Consider the following 19,544-nt stretch of genomic DNA (forward strand, 5'->3'; position numbering starts at 1 on the left):
TAATTAGCTAAAGCTCTGTGTATAGTGCAGGTGCTGAGTAAAGTACATTGTGCCATGGAAAAGTTCCGACTCTTAGCTTCAGTCTTATTGCTTTGTTTGTGTTAGACCTAATCTATTCCATCCTCATTAAAAAAAACCAAAACACCTTGTAATCTCACTCAGTGCTTCTCTCCCAACTCAACACCCCCAAACAACCTGCAGTTGTCCAAGGCAAAGAAATAATTGAGCTATCATTATTCCCTTCATTAGATGAGAAGCTGTGTTTCTGAAATTGTGGTGTTAGAGTTTTGTGCTCTGTTATATTCCCCTTCCCCCTCCGGTACAGAAAAGCAGAACTGTGCATTTCTTTTAATTACAAGGGATAACTGCACAGCCAGGAGTCTTTTGCAGATTGCTGCAAATACCAACTCCTGTTTAGAAGCATGTAGTTACACGGAGTCACTGTGTGTAGCAGAGAGAAAATGACTTCACTAGCAAACTATATGTCTCCTGGAGGCATCAGGTGGCTTAATATGTAAACAAAAGTCCACTGCAGTCAAAAATAGATCTTTATAAAAAGAAATATTGCACAAAAGTGACCTCCTAAACAAGGAAGTGAAGGGCTAACAGAGAATTCATCTGTGTAGTCCTGCAAAATGCTGATCATAGCAGAATATGAAGGGTTTACCATGAAAACCCATTTTGTTGTTGCTTCTGATGTAGTGCTTAGAGTATATGACTTTTAAAAATGGTTCATGTAGAGAAATGATTGTACAATCAAAGGGTTTGAAGCCAAGCATATGTAATATGCATCATTTGGAGTGATTTGCACAAATTTCTTACTGAAGGGCTGTATGGGTTAAATGAAGCTTCAGCTCAAATGTTCTTGTTAGTATGTTAAATCTGTGGCAATTACTTTTCTAATAGTCCTTCAAATCTAATGGCTATTGTTCAGTACTTACAAAACCAAAAATACTACTTATTAAAGATAATTTTATAATACTAGCAGTTGCATAAGCTTTATTGAATTTAAAATTCTAGATTTCATGAAAAGGGAAATTCATATTTGTAAATAGCACAAATGAATACCTGGGAACTTGTTTTTGTGCAGCAGATTTTGTTTTGGTAAGTCTGTCCAGGTCTCTTGAACTCTCTGGCACTGTGCAGATGATCACAGATTTCAGGTAATCATATTTGTTTTTCATGGTGGGCTACATATTTGCTTTTTAGAATATTCAAAAAATTGTTTGGCAGCTTTCTTTATAGCACATTGTGTGTGGCAGGCCTAGCTAGGAGGGAACAAAAGTTTAAATATTATACCTATGAGTTGTAATTCAGAATTTAAATACAAAAAAGATAGATTGTGTGTCTCCCTGCCATGATTTCATCCATAAATTTATTTTCTGTGGTTTAGGTCATCATTAGGGACATCTTTACAGTAGTAATTTATCTTTTCTCCATAAGAATTCTTCAGATAAATGCTGGCAGTTGTTATTGCATTTAGACTGTATCCTGTCTTGTCTTCTAAAACTTATCTCTTTACAGTGCAGCTCTTTGGAGAAGCCTTAAGTCATACCCAGATATCGAGGTTTCATTTACATGCTCTCACTGTAGTATCATATTTTCTTCTTCTAAACCGAGATGCTGTTTATTGAACCAATTAGCTGCTGGGTGCAAGCCAGAACTTTCTCCTGAAATGAGAATTAATGAACAAACAGATTCCAGTGGAAGGGTTGCTGTTCTCACTGGGCAGTGACAATTAATGTGTGACATGGACACGGTTCCTGTCCTGTCGTCTCAGTGCCCGTGTGTGTCTGGGTCTGTACTCGGCCTGCCAAAATCCACAGGGTAAACTTCTTATATAGATCACAATGTTCACATCATATATTTGATGGTATGTCTGTCTTGGGCTGTTTTTGAAACCATTCCAGCTCTTCTGTAGTCAGCAGATGGGATGCATACGCCTTCATTAACAAGCAGTTAACTCCGCTGGTAGGACTGAATTTTCATCATGCTCCAGGTCTCTGACTTGGCTCTTTCTGCATTCCAGCTCCCACTGTTTGTTCTGCTGTCTCTAAGAAGAAATCGACAGGAGCATTACATGCTCCTGCCCTCCTGTGGTAACAAAAACCCAAATGTTTTTCTCAAAATCAGATTGTGTAAAAATAAAAGATAGAGAGAGGAGAACAAGGAACTAGTTTTTCTCTTCTGGAGCAGCTGCTCACATCTCCAGATGTACATTTGCCTTTGGTGAGGTGTTCTGCTTCAGAAGCCCTGAGAAAATCATAGTTATTTCTGAATTTGCTGTTGCAGTACCAAAAAGACCTTGTAGTCTTTTATAGTCTTGAATAAACTTTCTTGCCTTTGTATGTGATGTGCGCTATCGCTGTTTCATTAGAGAAATTAAGGCACAAATTGCAGGGGAGATTTTTACCAGCAGCTGTGGCAGTGGGACAGCTCTGCCTTCCCTCCTGTAAGCCAGTGGGAGCTGAAACCCTGTCCTGGGACGTGGCATGGAGATGCCAAGCTCACCGTGGTTGAGGGACAGAGGTGGATCCCAACCCCAGACTCCTCACTCCTCCCAGCCAGGTGGAAGGTGTAGCAAGGCAAATGGACACAAAACCATGGCTGCAACGAGATCTTTATTGGCTGTGGGGACCATGGAGAGTAGCGTGTTGCATCTTTGAATGTGCAGTGTGGTAACAAGTAGTCATGTGGCCTGAAAGGATCCTGAAATGGTTGTAGTCTGTATGTGACCTCTTATTTCTTAATGATCCTCTGTATTGATAATACTTAAAGAAAGGTGCTCTCAACTTCAAAGCTCATGGTGTATATAAACTATGGACATACACCCTCAGTCTCTAGGCAAATCTTTGTGTTCTCAATCTGTAAAGTCTTGGAATGAGAAATCTGTGTTTGTCACAGATTTCAGTCCTGTGATTTTCAGTGTCTACTGAAACTGGTTTGTTTTGTTTTTTCTGCTTAAACCTGCTTTATGTTAGCAGTGAGACTTCCACAGTTTGCACACTGTTAGTTCTTTGGTCCAGCTTGCTGTCTGTCTTTCAGAAGCATTTAATATAAGCTGATCATTGTATACCATGATAATCTTAAAGTATGCTCTAGAGCTGCTTCTACTGATTTTCATGTTGCTTTGCACTTTTACAATGTGATTTTTGCTCCCTATTCATCTTTGAAGCTACATAATTAATAGTTGGAATATCTTCTGACAAAAAGAAATGGTCCATAATAATTTTTTTTTTTTAATCTTGGCTGTAAATGTCTTATTTTGTGACATGGAAACAAGTTAATACAAGGCAAAAGGGTGTACAGAGCACGAAAGCTACTCATTGCTACTGCTTGTCTGTATTGCCTTATCCTGAGGTAAGATGAAGTATCCTGCTTCCATTCATCCTAATGCACACATTCAGGTATGTATGCATGCCTGAACTTTTTCCAAGTAACTGGTATGCTTCCATCATTGAATTACTCTGCTTGCAAGTCTAGAGGTATTAAAGTTTTCCAATAAAAGTAGGGGGAGAGAGTGTGGAATGTTTGTATGTGAGTGTAACTTTCAAGCTGCCGTTTCTAAATTCTAGAGATTAATAATAATTTGAACTTTCTCATGTACTTTTCCAGTGATCGAGCCGCTGCTCACTTGTATGTCATGTGAGCAAAAAGAGCAAAATGTTCTGCTTGGGTTGTATGTGGCTGTAAAAGTTCATGGACTGAATTTCAAGTCATCTAGGTGCAGAGTATAGAATTACTGCTGAGACTCTTTAAATTCCTTCCAAGAGTTAAGTTTTCTTTCCTGTCTAAACAACTTTCTCATGCAGTGGAGGGTGAGATGGGCAACAGCTCTGGATATATCTTAGTTATGATTTTTAAAATTCATTAAAATTGTAAATTCAGTGTTGTATAGCCTGGTTTACAACTAAGAGACTAGGAACTAAGGAACTAATTAACAAATTTTCTTATGTGGGATTCCACTTTGATGGCTCTTCCATAAGTATTTGAGGTGTGTTTATATATTAATCCACTACAAATGTGTTGTTCTTCAGTTACCAAAAGTAAATGGGCAGAACCTGATTAATAGAATAGAATTTATTATGCTGAAAATAATCTCTTCACCAGTTTTTGACCACTTTTCAGGTAGCTACTCCAAAATAAAGTTTTTATTGATGCATTGTAGAGATGATTAGTCCAGAATCACAGCACTTAGGATTTGTTTGGCTTCTCATTTTCCTTGCTGCCAGAACTCTTAATTACCAGCTAGTGAGCACTGTAAGTTATCTTGTCAGTCAGATGTGGGAGGCTGGTTGTATGGCCCTTTTTCTGACCTCCTGTGATCATGGGCACTTTCTGTCCAAGGCTACTGTTTGGTTTTGATTATTAGTATCATTATTAATGGGCAGCTTTTACCACTGCCTACTGCTTGCTACCAAATGTAAATAAAATATCCCAGCTTGAATAGTAATGACAAATGAAAGCTGAAACAGGTGATCACAGAGCAGAGTAATTAGCTAGTGCAAGGAAGTGGTTCTTTTAGGTCAAGCTTTTCATTTGCCTTTAAGGGTCACTTTTCAGTATGAGATGCTCTGATATGCTGACATAGTTGTTATTATGGTTTTATAATTATATCTGCATATATATATTTATATATATATTTATATATATATATATATATATATATATATATGTGTGTGTATATATATATATATATATATATATATATATATATATATATATATATTTTGTACACCTTGTGAAGTTTACCAAACTCACTTGTGGATCACTCCCAATTTTGTTTTGGAACTTCTGGTGACAGCTAGTGGTGCTTGAATTAAGTAATGTGGCTTTCATACAAACCTCCTAATATTTGAAACAGTATCTAGAAATAATAAATAACAAATTGAGAGCTCCTGATGATAATACAGATGAGGAAGAAATTTTAACTGGAACAGATGGTATTTTTTCAGCCTAATTTGGATTTTCTGTGTTATCTCTCTTTTTATTTAACATTCAGTCTTTTGTATCTCGATTAGCAACTTCATTTATTGTATATGCAGGCATGACTAATGTGTTGGAGCATGCAGGGCAGCATGGCTTGGAAGCAGGCCACAGGCCAGAGCTGCCTTGCAGAGAGCAATGATGTGCTTCCTTTTTTCTAAAGGACAGGTGGAAGGTCTATTTGGGCAGTAAATACTTTGACACTGAAATTTTTCTTAGATAGCACTTTGTAGTCCCATCTAGACATAATGGTATCATGGCTAAAGGATGGAGGGCATAGACAATTTTCTAGCACATTCCTACAGTTATGGTCTGTCTATAAGTATGAGAAGAAGTGGAAGCATAGAAGCATCACTTGAAGATACCACATTGTTCTGGAGAGAGATGAAGAGCTCCTGAATCAAAATAATAATTTATTGATAAATGCTAGAAGTAGGAATGAGATGGTGCTGTGTAAGATCATGCTGTAATGCAGCCCACAGTGATGAGTCTGAGTGTTGGCAGGGATCATCTGGTCTGGATTTAGTGGTAGTGTTGCTCTGTAAAATAAGCTAAAAGTTGGTTGTGAGAAAAATGAGCAGTGAAATAGTATCATCAGCACAGATCTGACATGAGGAATTTAGAGGACAGCACACAGTGTGTCAAAACCAGAGCCTGTGGTTAAAACCTTTTTCTCAGTCATGTTTTTAACTGGTAGTCCTCACAAGCATGGATCAAATTGAGCCTTAAAAAGCAAGAATCATTTAAAATTAAAATTTCCTTCTTTGCATCATGTTTGAATCTGATCCCCATAGGATGCTGATCTAGTGTGATTTTATGTGTATATTTGTTTTTAAGAAATTGATAATTCATGTTTACAGCATTTAAGTGTGCTTTAATGCTAAGCCAGTACTGGCAGTTGTCAGACTAGTTACACTACTAAGAATTACAGAAGCTTTTGGTTTTGTAGGAATTTGTGCAATACACACAGTGATATTCAGCTCTTCAAATTACAACTTCTCCTCCTGTTCGAAGAATTATTGTCAGAGAATGTAAGAGGGGGAGGAATGAGGAATTATGGAGGAGAGAAGCTGCCCCTGTTTGCACAACCGTATGTCCAAGAATCACAGGAGCTGGGGGCTGATGGGGAGGAGGTTTCCTCAGACACGTGCTGATCCTTTAGTCCCAGATAGGAATAAAAGACTGGATGTAACTGGGCTTTTTCTTGCCTTGCAGTAAATGAAGGGATGGAGCAAGATTTGTGATGGGATGGAGGAACAGCTCTGGCATGTTGTGCCTTGCTGGGAGGGTGGCACTGGCCCTCTTTCAGGGGTCGCAGCAGTTCAGGTCCTGCTCCATACATCCATAGCCATACATACATAGCCAGTTCTGATGCCCTGCCTGTCTGTCTGCTGCTGCTCTTTGGTTATTCCTGTAAATTTTCAGAGTTCCTTGCAGCCTGTACCCAGCACTCCTGTCTCACTTCAGGTATGTGCTGGTGGTTTTCATCTCCCTTTTACCTGTACCAGTGTTTTTCTCATCCTTTGTGTCATTCCTGTGATTCCTGTGATTTTTTTCTTCCTTCCTCACTATTTTGAGAATGGTTGAGTAAAAAAGGAACAAGTGGGTAGCAAGTATTAGTCAAAATTAGTTAATCAACTTCTTCGTTAAACTAATTTTTATTTATTTTTTTTTTAGAATTTCAGGTACAGTGTTTCTACATTGTTTCGGTTTCTTCTTATTCTTTCTGTTCAGGAGCTCTGTTCCCACATCCTCAGATATTTTCCTAGTATTCTCATACTGTTCACATATATATATATAGTATCCTCATTTTGAACATATTGTTCTGGAGCATATTGTCATACTAAAATTTGTTCAGTCCTTCAAGTCAATTTGTGAGGCTGTGTATTTTTTCTGAGTGCTTTCTGTGTATGTCTAATATGTTTTGGATCACACTTGGTTTGAAAAGGACTCGCTGTCTTTCGATCTGAGTTGGCTCAATCTGTGCAACTCATGTGAATGTCACTTAGGGGGTTGAAATACCCTCTCCTGCCCTGTGCATTAGTGAAAAATTAAGGCTCCATCAGTTTGTTGAGCTGTTTGTTGGAGGTTGGGTTATGGTCACTCTGCAAAGAGCTGAGAGCATCCTCACCTCTGGCAGGTCAGAGAGGAGCAGATGTGGGCAATCCCAATGCAGGGAATTGCCTGTTCTCAGCTTGCAAGGTTTAGTCTAATCCTCTGGTCCATGTATTCAGTGGGAACAGATTCTGCAAGGCACAAATATCTGGGGACCTGCAGGCCCGGTGAGACACAGTTGTACCTGAGCTGATGTAAAGGTTGCATTTTAAATGTTCACAAACAGACAATTTCTTGCTGAATTATGTAGACATTTATGACATCTGTTTTCGGTCTGAAACAATGGGCAGTAAAGTGCAAAAATGTCACTCAGTATAAATAGGCATATAGTACAATTTTGATTTTAATTTTGTTAGTATAGTGATATGAACTTCAGTGTAGCTCTAAGCTAGCCTGCTTATTCATCAGTTTTTTCAGATTTCCATTATCTTGTTTATTTTTTTTGGAAAGTGGTGAGGTAAAAGGTATTGTTGCAATATGTTGTTTTATTCAGATTGCATCTAATTTTTTTCCATGACATTTTTCAGGTTAGCACTGCTGCTACTTTCTACTTTGGCAATACAGGAGCCTTTCAAGTGTGCTAGGAGTCTATCACTGAGCTGATTTTTGACAAGCAGAAATCATGTTTTTCACTGTTTCTAGGAAAAATGTAATTGAAGACTTTTTTTTTTTTTAAGAAAAGAAAAGACTGCCTCATCTGAACAGATTTTGAAGAATCTGCTTGGAAGGGATTTTCTTTTTCCTTTTTTTTTTCTTTTGAAGGAAAACATCTTGTTCCTGTGAAAGGACTCAATTTATCATGTGCTTTCCAGAATTGTTAGTATATGTGAAATAATCTTGTAATCTGGCTCAAAGTTAGGAGCAGAATAGTGTTCAGTGCTGGGTCTGAGGGTGTTTTGTGCATCAGGCTCCATGACAGTGGGGCTGAGGATGAGAAGTATTCATGGTAGGTCTGGACATTTCATGGTTCTTCACAGGAAGGTGGACAGAGCTTTATTACTCGTTCGTTTCACTTTTTTCTGCTGTCCTGGGAATCTCTGGGATCACCTTGGGATTCTGTAAGAATGTGGATGAACTTGCAATAAATTCAAATGCTATCATTTTTGGGTTTTTTGTAATGCTAATGCATAATGTTGAGTGGGGAAGAAAACATGTAAAAAGCTAAATAAAAATACTCTTAAGAAGTTATGAAAATGAGGTTTTCAGTATAAGGCAATCTGAATTAGGTAGGTGTGAATGAGATGGCTTCCAGTGCTGTAGGTGACCATACTTGTCAATGTGTGTTTAATGCCTCTCCAATCACTACATACTTCTGCCATCTCCAAGACCCCTTCTTCACACAGTGTTTAGGAGCAGAAGTGGTGCCTGTTGACTGATAATTTTCTCAGTATTTTTATGTCTGTGGTACTCTCTTATGTAGAACTTCTTACCAGCTGGTTCTTGCCCATCACCTGTGCCTGCCAGCCTCCTGTCCTTATTCTTGCTCCAGTTCCTGCCTGTTTCTCAGCTTGCCTGTGCTCCAGACAGGAGCTTTTTCCTCTGAGTGGCTGCTATGACCCAGAGGAAGATCTGGAAGGGGGGGACAGTAGGAAGGTGCCTCAGCTGGAAAGAAAGACCTGTTTGGCCCCTCTGGGTTTGACTTGCTCTGTGGGGATGCCTTGTATCAGAAGCTGTTGGTGTTGAGGAGGTGAAGCCTGCTCAGGCTGTATGAAATACTCAGAGCTTTGTTGCCAGAGGAACTCCTTGTAGTTTTCTTATTAGACTTGGAGTGGCCAGGAGTGAATATGTGGTGAAATTCACTGTGGCACCAGACATTATAATAGATTTGAAGTCCCTAATCTAAACTAAAAATGCCATAGTTATGATATTGGTGTTAATTTCTTCAACTTGAACAAAGCAATGTGCTTTAACCAGCTGTTAGTCTTACCTTATCTCACCTTTTCCCTCTATTCTTGTGTTCTCTTAAGGCCCCTCTCTCCAACCCCAAACCAACTTAAAAAACCATGAGGGTTGGCAGGCAGATGCTGGTAAATGTCAGCTTTTGCAGATCGGTGTGATTGAAGAAGCCTTTGCCACAGAGCACTGGCTGTGCACAGGGCTACCTGAATCACCTATGGAATGCATCTATTTGTTTCAATACTACTTCTCTGCTTTATATCATTGTGTTTAATTCTGTTATGCTCAATGGGGGAAAGCAGTTGAAAGCTTTGAAAGAGGCTTGGGAGCAATTCTGTTCTTCATCACCTCCTCAGGGTGTATAATGAGCCCATATTTCCATGGTGCCGTTAATTTGTGAAGTTCCCCAAGGTATTTCTGAGTTGCTTTGGCTTCTCCAGCTGTGGCTGAGCATCATTTCAAGCAGTGGTGCAGGAACATGGAATCCATTGGAATGTGGTGCCCATTGGAATGTGGTAATCTGCTTAACCATGTGCAGTAATGCAGCATAAGAAGGTGAGGACAGGGAGAGAATAATGCAAAATCCAGTTGAAACTGAGTGGGCAGAATGCAATTAACCTTAGAAGTGTAGCAGTTAAAACTGAGATTCCAGCTGGAGTGGGTACACATAATATAGGAAAAATACCATTTTTTCTTTCACAGTTTCTAGTTCTTGCATCTGAGTATTTGAATGGTAGAAGAGGTCGGTCACATCATATTTAGGCAAATCTTTGCTGGAGAAAAGAGATGATAGTATTTTAACTTGCATCTAGTTAGCTGAAACACAGCAATTTCTTTGTCCTCATGATAGATAGATAGATAGATAGATAGATAGATATATTAACCTGGCCTGAATCAGTTTGCTTTCACCAGGTAAGATGCATTCATCTGAAAGAGCTGGATTACAAAACCAAAAAAAAACTCACTGGAAAGAACATTACTTAAGCAGTAATGGGGGAAGATGTAGTAGGTTTTTTTTGACTTTTCTTTCAGAATAGTCTACATTTTGGTTTCCTGTAATATTTCAATATGTAATGTAAACTTTTGGAAAAATATGCCATCATAAAGAAACAACTTTAGCTGATCATTGTCCAGATTTCAAATAAATTGTATTTAATTTAGTTGTAATGAAGCAGAAATGAACACTTAGATTGAGCAAATTTGATACTGATTGTGGTTATCTTTTCTGTGGGAAGAATGCTGATCTGTTCAAGGAGCTAGTTATTTTCTAAGAACTGGTCAGATCCAAAATATGTTAATGATTTTAACGGTGAGGAGATGTGTAATTGAAACTCATGGGTAAAGTATTTTTTTGGACTTTGACAGACACTTCTCTATCTTCCAAACTCACAACATTAGTTGAAAAGTAAATGTTACTGCAGATTTCCTTTTAAATGCATTAGTTATATTTAAACTAGGTGTTCAATAAAACAAATATCTGCAGGCTTTTGTTGTCTTAACTGAAGATCAAGAACTGCAAATAATTTTAGCTAAAAACAATTAAAAATTTGAAGAGAGGCTAGATACTGTTCACTGCTGAGCTGCAATAATGTGGTTATTGTGGCTTTGTCTGCTAGAATATAGAAGGTAAAGAGTCATCGCTCCTTTTCATGTACAGAATTGTGTTAAAAACACATTTTAAGTTGTTTTTTAAATGGTTGTTTTTAGTGTTTTATTTTAGCATAGTGTTTGTCTGCAAAAGAATGCAGTGACTTGTAGTCACTAATTATGGTCAGAAAATTTGAGGGACTGAGAATCATCCAGCACTGAACATTGTGAAATAGTCATAATTATTACAGAAAAGCATGTTGAAGAAGGTGAGCAAACCTACTGTGTCAAATTCAGAGATAAATAAATGGAGAACTGCTACAATAAACAAGATTTTTGGTAGATAATTCTGTGTTGCTGGTAGGGGCCAGGGGGGGATGCTACCATATATAGTAATTGAGCAGTTTTTTGTTTAGCTGTGATGGGGTTTTGTCCCAGTTTCTGTAGCATCAGTGTAACTTAATTTGTTGATAATATAGATAATTAGTGAATAATATGTTACTCTGTTGTTGCTTTGTGTGTTTACTTTCTCACTTGCTCGTCATTCATGTTTAGTCTCCTTTTTAGTAGGTTTTGTTTTGATAAATTGTTTTTATTGCTTAGAGGAAATAATGAATGAATGAAAAATAACTGATGCTGGTTTGTAGTTTGTACATCCCCTTTGGTGGGACCTGTGCCATTTTCTGTCAAATTTGTAACAGAACACTGTGTAGCAGGTTGCTTCCTTTGTTTATGGGAGCTGTTAAGGGATAAGAATGGTTGTGTCTGGATGCTGTGTAGTGGTAATAGTGAAAAGTTGTTTTATACTGGAAATTAAGTTTTTGTAACAAGTGGGTGATCATTGTTCAAAGAAGGGTATTGGGTAGGTTGGGAGCACTTGCTCTTGCAGAAGGTTGTATGCCACTGTAGACAGTGAAGTTGTATTGCCACAAAAACAGGAACTAGTTTTTCTAGACTAGTATATCTATTTAGAATGACTCTTTTAAGAGATATTAGAGCCTGCACTAAATCCTGGAAATTAGTTTCATCTAGAAAGTTAGGATTTTCAAATTTCATGTATTATGCAGGATTACACTGCCTGCTGATACAGTGAGTTGCCATGGAAATGGGGACATGCTGCTCAAAAGGTACATGCTGGGGGGCCACACATGCAGAAAGTACCTTATTACATATTAAAATAAGCTGCTGCATGGAGTTAGCAGAATTCTTTGCTCTTGCAATCTATTTCTAAAAAAACATGTAATGATATTTTATAACTCGGTCAAAAAACTAGTGGGTTTTGTTCCTGCAAAGGAGAAGAAGAGAGAGTACTTCATAAAAATAATATTGGAGTGCACAGAATGAATCACAGTATGCATATTTTTGTCCTTGCTAGGTGAGTTCAGAGGCAGGGCATAAGAGATTATTTCTGCCTCCTAGGAACTTAAGGCGTAGGTGACTTTCTGTCTGCATAGGTGACTTTCTGTCTGCCTTGTGTGGAGCCTTTTTATCCTGACTGCTTTGGACTTTGGTACATGATCTGGCACTTGGTGCAGGGAAGTACTGCCAGAGAGCAGCAAAGCTGGTGACCAGGGAGTGAGAAGATGGATTCCAAAGCTTCTAACCCAGCAGTGGTGTCCATGTGCCTGCCTGTTTGCCCTGGAAGGGTACAGTTGTGTCAGAAGCTGGGATGCGATATCCTGGGAGATCTACCTGGTTCTGCAAGTGCACAATGATCAACCTTCAAAACCTTTAGAAACTCATTTGCTTACTTATAGTAACTCCAGGTGTAATTGCACATAGGTTTGTAATTAGCTGTCTATAGTTACAGATGTGCTTGCAGATTTAAGACACCACAAGTGAAGCATAAGGAAGCCTTTAGAGATGATCTAAATGGAGTTGTTGCTGCCTTGGACTGACGTTTGCTCAGTTATTCCCTTGACCCCCAGGTTTTGCTCGAATGTGAGGCTGGGTTATGCTTGGCTGGTTGGCAGCCGTGGAAGCAGCAAACAGTCAGGATGGTCTTGGCTGCAGTCCTGTGGCAGATGAAGATGTTCTAAAGGGCTGTTAGGGCCCAGGCCTCCTCCTTTCCCAGCTCCACAGGCCCAGGCTGTGCCCACAGTGAACAAGCCGCTCCCTCAGTGTGAGAGGGGATTAGGGTGAAAGCTGTGCCACATCCTGGGGTGTTGAAATCAGGCTAAATGAGTAGTTTGTGAACTACCATCTGCTGGCCATCCACTTACAGGACTGAGACAGATTTAATGGTCAATCTTCTCTATTGAGCAAGCCTACCAGGATAGCTGGCACAACAAACCGTGACAGTATTGCCCTACTGCCATTGTGCACCCTGTTCTCTGGAATAACAGGTTTCTTCCCAAAGAAGAGAAGCTGTCTAGCTGGCATATTTCAGGAGCACTGCTTTTGTTGAGGTGGATGAGGTGGTTTTTGATCTCGGGTGGAGTGATAGCTGGTTGTTCCCTTGCTATCTCCATACCTCTGAATGAGGTTTTGTGTTTAGAGGAGCTGTGCAACTGCTGGTGACTGATTCAGCAGTTTGCTCCCAGCTGGTCCGTGGTGGCTGCAGTGGCAGAACTGAAATGCACTTATGCAGATGAAAGCTCTGTAGGTCAGATGTTTGAAGCTAGCAAATTGTAGGAGAGAATGTGCTTTGTTTGCAAGTGACTCGTTGGCTTAAACTATTTGGTTTTCCAAATGAAAGAAGTGACTGGTGGTTGGGGTTTTACTGGGTTGGCTTTATTTTTTTTTTTCTTTTTTTTTTTCATATGTGGTATGGAGAATGGAAATTCATTGTAGCCACTTGGGCTAAGCTTTAAATTTCATCCATTGCTTATTGATGTGTTCATCTTTGTGGTGTACTGGAGTACAAAATGTTTTTGATGTATCCCATGCTGCTCTAATTAAAAGGTAAATACTTTTAACAAGGTAGATTTTTTTTTGTGTGTGTGTGTGTTTGTTTGTGCAGAGGTGTTGCTGCAATTACCAGATAGCATTTGAACTCTGCCTTGTTGTTAAGAATCACTTACGGCTGACTAATCAGAAATACCTAGATCAGAATTGCAATCTCAGAACATTTTATTTATTATTATGTAGTAGAATAATTGTCTGCTTACTCCAGAGTGTCAAATATGAGCTGATTCCTTATTTTGTCAGCTTGTTTAATATTCGGAATGATCCTCTGCTGTTATTTAGGTTGAAAACCCCTAGCCGTGGTGTGGATTAAATTTAGTACAAACACAGAATGAAGAGAAAAATAATTCCTATTGTGATAAGGAGTTCTACACATAGTAAAATATTTCTTTTCAAATGCAGGCCTGTATGTCTCTTGCTACATTAAAGAAGTAAAATTCTGTTACAGTTGAGTGTATTGTGTTACACTTCAGTGAAAATGATGCCTTGGATATTATATGCTTAGAATACCAGAAATGTTTATGGATTGAAGTGCCTGTTTTGGCTACTGAAACACAGAAGGGGAGCCAGTAAGGGTTTAGGTGGAGCTGTAAAGTGACCAATTTGTAAGATGACGTGCCACGATGATTTTCCTTTGGCAGAGAAGACCGCTGTTGGTTAGCCTCATCGCTGGAGAGGGAAATGTTTCAGCTGTGGGAGACTCTTTTATTCCATTTAACGATTTCTTCTTCAAGCCATCTCTGTGAACTCGCAGGAAACTTTCATATAATTGCAAGTCACAAGACTCTGGAACGCATCCTCTGGGAAGTGAGGGGCTGCTGAGAGTAATTCATGCAGGGAACAGCCTGTTCTTGGGGGTCCCACTGCTTTGCAGTAGCGGGTAGGAGACAGTTAAGGCTTTTACAACCTTACTTGAATAGCAGTTGGCTGAAATCCTTTATCTCAAGCTTCATATTGTGTTAGATAGTGACCAGGAAACATCGGTATTTATATTGCCAAATTGCAGTGATTAGTGTATTGTTATTCCTAGAACTGCAGAATGTTCCTGCATTGCCATTCTTTTAATAAAGCACTTATTGTGTAAATGTTTTAGGTTGTATTGCTCAGAAAAACTGGAATCTCTTTTCAATTACTTGTACATATTTAGAAAAAAAAAATCATTGAAATATACAAGGTAAATGTGTTCCTCTTTTGCAGACAGTAAGGAAGGTGATACAGTTTAGGCTGAAGTTGCTTCTGTTTCTGAAGTTTCATCAGTTACAGATGACAGAAAAAACGAAATGCATCTGGTTTATGTTCACCAGACATCAGGAGGAGTGAATCAAAACTCTGAAGTTGGTTATTTATAGCTATTTACAAATATTTTACTAAAAAAAAAAAAATCAGAACAGGGAAGAGATTATTTTTCTTAACTTCTCTTAGTTTTTTTTCCCTCACATACTGTGCCAAGCAAGAGTCTAATTAAATTTTCCAAGTTCTCCAGGACATAATAGTTAAATGTTTTTATGTCAATTAATATTGACAGGAAGTCAGTTTGAACAGCATTGGAAAATGGAAGTAGTTGGCAGAACTAGCTAATTTCACTGAGTTTCCTTTTGCTAAAAATATCTCTAAAAGAAGCTCTCCTTTTGAGATACAATGAATGCTTGTTTGACTGTCGTTTAGAATTGATGGTGACTCTTGTCCTTTAACCAGAAGGGCTTGAAAAATATGCATAACCTTTTGAAACACATTTAACTTCCTTTATAGTATATGTAATTATACCCATGTTCACCAGAAGTTTACATATGTGTTTGTGAGTAACCCCATCAGCTTGAATGATCTGCAATAGCGACTGTGTAGAACAGCTTATGAGAAGTTGAGCATTTCTTTCTAGGTACAATTAAGGTTTTTGCTAACAAAGACAGTGAAATGCTTGCAGATTATTTGGAGCACTTGCTCTGCTGAGCTGCTCTCTGCAGCACTAATCTCCAGCAGACTTTAATTTCTGAAGCTCTTTTCTAGACCTCCTCCAGCTGCTGTGCACATAAAAAATGAAACAAATCTCTTGGTGGGTCCTAAATTTGATTAAATTGAAAGCTCAAGAGAGCAGCGGCCCTTTGAGTATTTCGCGCTTCGGAGACTCATGAGGAGCAGTAGCTGTTCTGGCACTGCTACACTCTCTTTTCTGTGTATTATCTGAATTCAGAAACTGTGTTCTTGATTCTTTGTGTTACTGTTTCATAATGAAAACATGTTGTCAAGCCTTTCAGGATCCCACCCTTTAGTCAGCTCTGTTTTCGCATTGGGAGTCATTGCATTTCCTATTACTGGCGTTTTACAAGCGTGTAGATTATACATTGCTGAGGAGAAGTTTTAAATATAATCTGGTGAGGTTAGTAATCTTGAGGAGAGGTCAAATTAATGGATGGTGTAAAAGCTGTGTGGCAATCTTAAGGATACAGTAAAGGACTGGCTTATGATGCTTTAAAAAACTCAGCAGTGCAAAAAATTTCCAAGTTAAAAACTGTTTTTGCTTGCTGCTGCTAGCATTCAGCCATGGTCCACTACAACAGAGTTGTCAAAAATTGCTGGAGGCAATTTTGGGCTTCTTTTGGGGAGGAGGATTTTTTATTTTATTTTATTTTTTTTAATATTACAGTGTTTGTAGCACACTTGGTGATGCTGCAGCAGTAATGAATCAGGGTGAAGGACTGGAAAGCACCTCCTGAGGCAGGTTCTCTTTCAAGTGTTGTCACTAAACGTCTGGATTTGCAGCTAGGGTAAAGTGCCTTGTCCTTCTGGTCATCTTTAAATAGATTTTCTTTACTTTTAAAAAAAACTATAAATGAATATACATAAAGAGAGAGAGATCATAGTGTGCAGCTTTGTGTTCTTCATGTACATTTTTGTATTTGAAGGTAAGTATACACAGCATGACCACGGTTAAAAATGTTTACTCGAGCTTTGCTAAAAAATGTTTGTATTTATAGTACTTGCTGATGGCTTAAGTATGCAAAATATTATTTAATTGATATTGATTACAGGCTTTATTAACTTGTGCAGAAGTTGGAATGCCAGGGCAGTGACACAGCTCCTGTGGAGGTTTAAAGAGTATTTAAACAAGGTGGCTGGGAAACAAGGGACCTTTCTTCAGTAGTTGCATATCAAAGCTAAAAGGTGGACTAATATGGAGACGTGAAATTATTGTTGCCATTGATTGTTTATTTTTCTTTCACAAAGATACATTCAAAAATCTCTCCATGTTACTCAGAACCATGAAGTTCTTGGGCATGTCATGTGTTTTGAATTGAAACATGAAGAAGAGTGACTTTCCATGATACACGATAATTTTGTAAAAACGTAAATGGATCACTGTAGGTTTCAGACATCTGTTCACTTATTAGGATGCATTGTAGTCATTGAGGGGGAAAATTCAAGATATGATAAAGATATATTATGTCCTACTCCCAAGAGAAGTTCCTTCATAATTTTGCTTAACTTGAAGCATAATATATTATTTCTTCTGGGCTTTTGGCTGACTTTTTGATAGGTATATTTAAAAAATCTTTGTGCTTAGTTCTTCAAAGCACGTGAAGCTGGTAAGAACGTTCTGCTCCACATTAAGAGCAGAGACCTGTGGTTTGAGTTGGTCAGAAGAGAGATCTCAAGGCACAGTGTTTGTGTTAGTGTTGCATATTAGATTTTGCTGTAGGTTGAACTGAGATTCTTTGCTGAAAGAATAAGCCTGTACGGGTTTGTTTGTAGAGGCAGGCATTTAAAATTATAGCAGATATTTATTGGCTGATTGGGCATTGAGGGAAGAGGGAATATTCATGTTGATGACCAGGGGGTTATTGTAAGAGCTAGGTAAGATGTAAGATGATGACTCAAGCGTAGTACTGAAGGCAGTATTACGTTTAAGAACTGTGATTTTTCTTCCCTCATGCCTACTAATTAGTACAGCTCTTGTACCACAGTGGGTCTTGGAAGCAATGTGTGTAGTATTTTTGGTTTAGCCTTGGGTTTTTCATTGGCATTTGAACAGAAGGACAAATCATTAACCTGAGTTAGTGAGCACAGGCTTGATGTAGAAACACTCAATATATAACTGGAAGTTTTATATTTACACTAACTTTGGCTTCTCTTTTCTGTGTTCCAGAAATACTAATACGGAGCGTTTGACCTGATCTCTCTCTACAGCTGGGTCTCCTGATAGTAGGATTAGGAAAGAGTGCCTTCAGAATCAATATGTAGCAAATGGGTGTCACACCTCTGAAGCTCCACCCTGGGTTCAACGCTTGCGTGTTTTAAGGATCCTTGTTGCCTCAGCATTGAATTGTTCTTGTGGACTTCAGAAATAGATTTCATGTGGTGCTTGCTGAACGTTGAGTCACCATGAGTAGTAACCTAGGAAAAGAAAAGGACTGCAAAGAGAAGGATCCAAAAGTCCAGTCATCAAAAGAAAGGGAGAAGGAGGCTAAGGCCTCAGGAGGATTTGGGAAAGAGAGCAAAGAAAAGGAGCCTAAGACCAAAGGGAAAGATGCCAAAGATGGAAAGAAGGACTCCAGTAGCACGCAGCCTGGGGTAGCTTTTTCAGTGGACAATACAATAAAAAGACCTAATCCTGCCACAGGTACTCGCAAAAAATCCAGCAACGCTGAAGTGATCAAAGAGCTAAATAAATGCCGGGAAGAGAATTCTATGCGCTTGGACTTGTCCAAGAGGTCTATACACTTGCTTCCATCAGCTATCAAAGAGCTAACGCAGTTAACAGAACTTTATTTGTACAGTAACAAACTGCAGTGCCTACCGGCAGAGGTGGGCTGTCTTGTGAACCTGGTGACGCTGGCTCTGAGTGAAAACTCACTCACCAGTTTGCCTGACTCTCTTGATAACTTGAAGAAACTGCGCATGCTTGACCTGCGGCATAACAAACTGAGAGAAATCCCCTCGGTGGTGTACAGGCTAAGCTCCCTCGCCACTCTGTACCTACGCTTTAATCGTATAACTACTGTGGAAAAGGATATCAAAAACTTGTCAAAACTCACCATGCTTAGCATACGAGAGAACAAAATCAAGCAACTACCTGCTGAAATTGGTAAGTGATTATACTGACTGAAAGTGTGATGCTGTTTTTACGTTCACTTTGCAGTTCAGCTAATTATATATAAACTGTCAGTTTTCCAACTGCACTTCATTTAAAACTACATAAAATTATGCTCTCGATCATACTGTTCCACTGTTAGCTTGAGAATAGTCAATACCTTGTATATATTTTTTTAAACAACAAAAGCCCTTTTTCTTCATCTGTCATCTTAAAATCAGATGTATGTTGTTTTCATCTTTGCTTTGTACTTTCACATATTGTGTCTTGAGAGCCCAGATGGTTTAAAAAAAAAAAAAGATACATAGGCATTTTTTATTTTAAGATTTTTTATAAATCATTTATGAACTGTTTCAAGTTATAAACACATTATGGGCATGTTACAGAGGGGTGTGACCACAGTTATACAAGGTAGAATAGGTAGCTACATGCTATTACCATAAGCAAACTGTTGGGTGTTGTAACAGTTAATAATCTAGGTTGATGATTTGTGCAGGTGTCTGCCTTATATAAGTCATGAATGAATTAATACATGGACTCTGAAGTGACCAAATGTTGTACACATGGCTGATAATTCTTATGACTTTGTAATGAATAGTATTTGTTTTTCTAAACATTGTTACAAAAGTTCAAGAGATGGTAAATTAATATGAAAGTGCATTATTAATTTAAATGGTTTATTACACAAAATGTGCTGGACTAGCTGTATATCAAGAACTTCTATGTTGTTGCTAATACCTTCTGCTTCATGGAAAATATGTCTTTATAACACTGTTCTCAAGTAATGTTTAAACAATGTATGTGCCCTATAAAAGTGTGATTCTGTTAACCAGTAGGTTTTTTTCTATATATCACCAGTTTTTAAAATGCAAGTATAGTTTAGCCCTTTTAGGAGGTGGGGGAACATGAACTTCACACAATTAAGAAACTGCTTTGACTTTCTTCAAGTGTGAAAAAAACAACCCTT

General features: G+C 38.4%; 1 protein-coding gene across 5 annotated transcripts in view; it reads left to right on the forward strand.

Annotated features, from left to right (window-relative positions):
* The window catches only part of SHOC2 (SHOC2 leucine rich repeat scaffold protein), a 61,877-nt gene that overhangs the window by 6,434 nt on the left and 35,899 nt on the right, over positions 1-19,544 (forward strand). For all 5 annotated transcript variants that reach the window (XM_005520733.3, XM_088059600.1, XM_088059602.1 and 2 more), the window contains exon 2: positions 17,633-18,571. In XM_005520733.3, coding sequence (XP_005520790.2) covers positions 17,869-18,571 — 703 coding nt within the window. In that variant the 5' untranslated portion in view covers positions 17,633-17,868. The remainder of the gene's footprint in view (positions 1-17,632; positions 18,572-19,544) is intronic.

The sequence above is a fragment of the Pseudopodoces humilis genome, chromosome 9, assembly GCF_049639895.1.
Source record: "Pseudopodoces humilis isolate 2021_Gansu_Grassland_sample_001 chromosome 9, ASM4963989v1, whole genome shotgun sequence".
In the NCBI taxonomy this organism is placed as follows: Eukaryota; Metazoa; Chordata; class Aves; order Passeriformes; family Paridae; genus Pseudopodoces; species Pseudopodoces humilis.